The sequence below is a fragment of the Balaenoptera ricei genome, chromosome 6 (genome assembly GCF_028023285.1).
Source record: "Balaenoptera ricei isolate mBalRic1 chromosome 6, mBalRic1.hap2, whole genome shotgun sequence".
Lineage (NCBI taxonomy): Eukaryota > Metazoa > Chordata > Mammalia > Artiodactyla > Balaenopteridae > Balaenoptera > Balaenoptera ricei.
The window spans coordinates 51,599,864-51,606,319 of record NC_082644.1 but is presented as its reverse complement, the minus strand read 5'-3'; the positions used below and the strand labels follow the sequence as shown (position 1 = coordinate 51,606,319).

Genomic DNA, 6,456 nt, shown 5'->3' with positions numbered 1-6,456 from the left:
CCCTTGGCCAGTAGACCCGTGGGCGGGGTAGCCTCTGCAGTCTTGCTTTCTCCTGCTCCGAAGGCGAAGGCGCGCGGAGCACCGGGCATTACTTTAGCGCCCCAGGACTCTAAGAGGCTCAGTGGCATCTGCGCCTCTTAGAGCTTCCAGCTGTGGGGATCGGTTGTCCCCCATTTCTTCACGGGAATTGTGCCAGACTCTGTCGGTGTGTGGGTGGGAAGCAGCGGGACCACGGCTGGTCCTCTCGGCCCTCGCATCCCAGCAGGGTTAGCTGTGGACAGCGCACTTTTCTGTGGCGAGCCCTCACCAGACACTTCTCGGAAATGGAGCAGTCACAGTGTGGCAGTAGAGACCGAACCGGCAGCGGCCCACCCCACCTGGCCCCGGGGCTGGTGGCAGCGGCCCCTCCGCCCCCGTCTCCAGTGTTACCGGTACCCCCGGGGATACCTGTTCCTCCAACTTTCCTGCGCCCGTCCAGCCTCTTTCTGCGGGCAGCCGCAGCCGCCACCGCGGGAAGCGGAGGCTGCCCGCCGCCTGCCGGAGTGGAAAGGGGGGTGGGCGCCGTGGCCGGCTACCCACGGACACCCAAGTGCGCCCGTTGTCGCAACCACGGAGTCGTGTCAGCCCTCAAGGGCCACAAGCGCTTCTGCCGCTGGCGGGACTGCGCGTGTGCCAAGTGCACCCTGATCGCTGAGCGCCAGCGCGTCATGGCCGCACAGGTGGCGCTGCGCAGGCAGCAGGCCCAGGAGGAGAGCGAAGCCCGGGCGCTGCAGAGGCTTCTGTACCCTGGACCCTCAGGGCCCGGGGGTCGATCATCCGGAGGAGGCAGCAGCAGAACGGAGAATCCCCAGACCACAGCAAGCGGCCCTGCGACGGTGAGTGCACTGGGACTGAGTGCCTCGAGACAGGCTAGTGGTCTGGCGGCTCCTGCTTTTGAGATTTTCCAGCCAGATTATACAGAGGAAAAACAAGGTGAGTAGATCTTACATTTGCTCTTTGCAAAAGAAAAACGGTTGTTTTGAAGAAAAAAATCTTTGAAATAGGCAGTTGTGGCATGGAGGAGGGCAAGAAAAGTTGTTTAAAAGAAGCATTTAAGTTCTCGGAAACTGCTCTGCGATATGAATGTTAGTAAGGGTGTTAGAGACCTGACACATTCACTTCAGAAGGGCTTTCTGTTCCCTTAGGACCTAAAGCTTAGGTGATAGGATAAAGAAATAAAGTCAAGTGCAAGTGATCAGTTGAGGAACTCATTCTAGGAATGGAGTTTGTGCCCAAGTTGCTGTGATTTTCTCTGTGAGAGTAGAGAGCGGGCATTGAGTGAAAAGCTAAATGAGAGGAGCTACGTTTTGAGCTTGCTCTGTACTATTTTCAGTTGTACAACCAGAGTTCATCTGATCTTGCATGGAAAACTCACTTATGGTTGGGAGTACAGTTCTTTACCTTTGGGACAAACCAACTAGAAGTGGGGAAGAGACTGAAATCTACCAAAGCATTTTTACTCCCTTCCCTTAAAATTTTTAAGCATTCTATCCCTTTTCTTCAACTGCTTTTCAGCCTCCAAAAGTGTAGAAAACTCTAACATTTGCAGTTGCACCTCTTCTCATAGGAAAGAAATTTAGGTTTTCTAAAATCAGGTTTGTAAAAACATTGGTATGAATTTCAAACTCCAAGAATTTCTTATCCTTGGGGATCTTATCCTTAGCGATTTCTTATCCAAGAAGGTTTTTTTTCCTCTTATTTATTGACTGCAAATTGTCTTCACCCCCTGTGTTAGGTAAAAAAGATTTTCTTTTTGACTAGGGTTATCCCAACTTAACTTTTCATGCTAATGTAAATCTCACTGTATTTTAGTGAATTTCTTAGTCCTAGAAGTAGGTCACTTTGGTATTTTTGTATAAATCTGAGACTGGTTGTATCATATGAAATTATAAGATAATGATATAGTAAGTTATTAATTAGAACACTTCCTTGAATTGTGAAAATTGCAGCTCTTAACAGATCACAGCATGTACTTTTGTGCTTTTGAAAAGAGTCTCTCTCTACTTAAGTAAGGCATATATGATTTTGTTTTCACCTGGGTCACCTTTTTGTCCATGTTCTAGTTTATGTCAGTGGACAAAATGGGCTTTAAACATTTCTCATGAAAAATGAAAGAGGGCTGAAGAACGAAGCTGTTAAGCAAAACTGCTATAAAAAGAAGTAAAAATTAAAATTCTGCAAACTAAATTGACAGATTTGACTGACAGCTCTCTGCTAGGCATTGATTTATTTATGTGATTTTTTGGGGCTGGGTGCTATTTTATGGGGTCAATTATTTTATTTTATTGTTTGCCTCAGTTGACCTTTTTTGAAAAGCTGCTTCTAAACTAACTGCCTCCTCTTATACAATATCCATGAACTGTAGTAGTCTATTTATTCACTAGACCAAGACTAACAGTGATGCAGAGGCGAATAAGATTTTCCTACACAAAAGAACATTATATTCGAAAGAAGGAAAACTATGTGTGTCCCAAAACTACCGTACAAGACATAGCATACAATGATAAAAGTAAAGTAAGACCAGCTGTAGGAGTTGAGGGAACAGAGGTGATGTAAATGATATCACAGTATTTTAAAGATAGCTTATTTTCTAGATAGTCTTATGCAATCAGTATTCCATTACATTATATTGTATTCCATAAATACAATGTAATAACAAAAATTATTTTATGCATAAATTACTGTAGAGGTGAAATTTTGATACCTTACATGTTCAGGGGGTCATATGTGGTGAATCATATATAAATAAAATGGAGTGGCAGACCAAGGCTAATCTATCTTTACTTCGTTAGATAGGTTTTATTGTTTTATTTAAGGTGAAAATACTAGAGTCTTTGTGATTTTGCAGGAGCAGCACCTTTTGTCATATGTTTGATGTAATGACAGCATTTTAACCCTCAAAGTGTTAAATTGTACACACTTTAATTTTAAAATAAGCTGTAGATATTTGTTTAGAATGTAGGACCGCTCCTTGAGAAAACATAGTATTGCAAATCATGTTTGCAAATCACTGCTTTAGGCAATGTATGTTTTGTTACATTCATAAACATTGTACAAAAAGAAAGTTTGACAGTAAAACTCTGAGTACCCCATTGACATTTTACTCTTTCTAATGGAAATAGAGATAAAATATATCTATAGGAAATGTAAACCAAAATAAAAGTTATTTGTTATTATTTTCCTGGCATTAGCCTTGCAAAAGGTTTTTAAAGATAGTATTGTTTTATTAATATTCATATACTCAACATGTTGAGGTAGAAAATCAGGTTTTAGTGTAAAAACATTTTTGGAAAATTGCCCTTAATATTGGAAAGGAGTTGCGATTTAAAGCATACGACCAAAATGTTTTTTTACAAGACACTTTGAAAATATACACAGATTGCAGTAGTGAAAATAGTGTAGTTAATAATTTTATTTTAGAAACAATTTGATTGTAAACTCTTTTATTGATATTTCCTAGAGATTTAAAAAGAAAGTCCATATTTCACAGAGGATTATGAAAAAATACCAACTTTGTATTGTCTCTCACATAAAATGAAACATGCAAGCTCTGGTATGATTTGAGATTGGTACAGCAGTTGTCATTATTGGTTTAGATTTGAAATGAAATCAACAATTTTGTTATTTTCTCACATTATTCAGGTAACTTAATTGCAACCTGAAATGTGAGCATTAAAAAAATAGTTGTTGAAATTTATCATTAGTGACTAAATAGAATATTCATTTTCATACTAAGATTGTTCCTTCTTCTGATTTCTTATCTAAACAATTGTTCTATTTAGTTCTTTTTGCATAGTGTCATTGTGGGAAAAAAAACCCTCCCGCGGATAACAACAAAACTTGGGTAACATTTAGGAAAATCTTCAATCACCAAATGGGCAAATAGTGTGAAATATTGGTGTTAAGTTAACAGTTTGGGGGTAACAATAGACTTTCATCTTCTGATTCCTAAATAACTACAGCATTTGTATATTATATAATTTTGTGATCCTGAAATGACATAATAAATAGCATTTTCCCACTGTTCCAACACCTGCCTTTCCAAATGATCTTTTATAATTCTTGTTCATTAAAATCTCTTACAGTGATTAATAAGTATTATTGATATACTATGAGTAAACAAGTTATTTTATCCAGCATTAATTTTGAGTGGGCAGTACTGTGTTCTCGGAAGTTTTCCCTTTATTTCATTCCTTTTTTTCCTCTTCCCCAGGACAAAAAGAGAGTAAATGTGACTCATGCCAGAGTGGACAAGAAGAACTGGTGTCTAAATCCCATCAATTTACCCCGAGATCATCTCCTAAGTCTAATGATGTCACTGGAAAACAAAACGTCAGGTCATCTATTTCAGAAAACCCAAACAAGGATGATAGCATTCAGTCTCCTCATCCTGGGGAGCAGTCAGGAGGTGAAGAGAGTCCCAGGTCCCTGTCATCCTCTGATTTGGAATCAGGAAATGAAAGTGAGTGGGCCAAAGACTTCACTGATACCACAGTCAGCCTTCCCACTGTGTCCTCTAGACCAAGAGACCCTCTTGATATCCTTACCAAGATTTTCCCAAGTTACAGACGCAGCCGTCTAGAAGGCATTCTGCAGTTCTGCAAAGGGGATGTGGTCCAAGCCATTGAACAGGTCCTAAATGGGAAAGAACACAAAGCAGACACCAGGGACCTAGCAAGCTCAGGAGCATTGGAAAATACAGCTTTTCAGAGAGCTTCGAATTTAAGTTTAGCTGGAATTGGTTTTGGAACTCTAGGAAATAAATCAGCTTTCTCTCCCCTTCACAGTACTTCTGCTTCTTATGGAGGTGATTCAAGTCTCTACAGCTTAAATCCTAGACTAGGTATCAGTCCATTACGGCTGGCATATTCCTCTCCAGGAAGAGGGCTGTCTGGTTTCATGTCTCCCTACCTAACTCCTGGGTTGGCACCAGCATTGCCTTTTCGGCCAGCTTTGGATTATGCCTTTTCAGGGATGATTAGGGATTCTTCTTACCTTCCCATCAAAGATTCAGCAACTGGTGGCAGACTGTATTCAAGGCCAAATCAGAACAACATGTAATGCATCTGCCTACCTCCCGTTTTGGAATATTTCTAGAAGCATGCAATATAACCCTCACACCCACACATACCCACATCTGTTAATGTGTTCACTATGTATGGGAGTGGATTACCGGGCTTTAAAAATGCTATATATATATTTTTCTTTTACGAGCAGTATAATAGATTTGAGATCTAAAGACTCTTCTTTAGCATTTATTAAGTGAAACAAACATTTAAACATTCTTTGTGCCTTGAATAAAGCCATTTCAGGGAATATGTTTACTGTAATGAATTTTTTCCCTAAGATATCAGTTATAAAATTCTTATTTTAAAACTATACTTGTTTTTATTTCATTGAAAAAAATGGAGTTTATAATTATAACATACGTTATAAAGCAGTCCAGCATTATATAACATGAAGCAGAAGGAATAATTGAAAAACTGAGGTAATTCTAAATAATTATTATTTTAAACTTTTTTTTTTCTCCTTCTGTTTCTTGTACACAGGAGAGAAAAAACTTATTCAAAGTATTTTGAAGTATTTTATTCACATATAAGTGATTAGTTGTAAGTTAAACTTTTGAGAAATTTAATTCCTTATTTTTTTCTGAATGTCTTATTTTTCATTCATCTCTGCTATTTGTGATAAGTGCCGTTAATAAAACATTTCTCTTTAAAGTAAACATTGTGAGATACACAAAGGCCTATGAAGTAAATCTTAGGAAATGAGAATGCTCCATCTCCTGGCCACTATCACTAATTGCAACTAAGTTCTGGTAGAGTGTAGGAATTAGAAACAAATGGTTTCCTAATAGTATAAGGTAACCATTTTTTGAAATGGTCATCTTGGATCACGCTATTTTGAATTTTCATATTATAAAGAGAACATCTACTGTGGATGAGGATTTATATCTTTAAATATGCTTATGCTTGTATCTGGGGGAATATCCCTTTCCAAATGTTTGTGGCAGGAATATGGCAGCCATTCTCAAAGGTAAAAATAATTTTATTCTGAAAACTTAAATAGCTGCTCATATAAATATTGATTGACTCTAGATAGATAATGCTTGCTGCATTGAGGAGAGAGAAAATATTTCCAAAGGGGGAAAATTGTCATTAAATTTTAGAGGTTTTCTTGAGATTTTAAAATTACTTTTGTTCTCCATCTAGAGAATTTGAAAGCTATTTATTTCAGTCAGTGGAAAGTCCCTGAGAACAAAACAGTTTTATGAAGTTTTCTTTATATGTCATCATTTCTTTTTTAAAGGACAGTAGCTCTATTCTATTGTCAGGAATAAATGGAAACCCAACTGTGGTGTAAAATAATTGATGAATTAGAGATGGTTTAAACAATTTGAACAGCATGATTTTTACT

General features: G+C 38.6%; 1 protein-coding gene across 1 annotated transcript; it reads left to right on the top strand.

The window, feature by feature from the left end:
* The first annotated feature begins 323 nt into the window (after positions 1-323).
* Positions 324-5,100, top strand: DMRTA1 (DMRT like family A1). The gene is made up of 2 exons (XM_059926383.1): positions 324-972; positions 4,253-5,100. The coding sequence occupies exons 1-2, from the start codon at positions 324-326 to the stop codon at positions 5,098-5,100; spliced, it is 1,497 nt and encodes a 498-aa protein (XP_059782366.1).
* Positions 5,101-6,456: the final 1,356 nt, after the last annotated feature.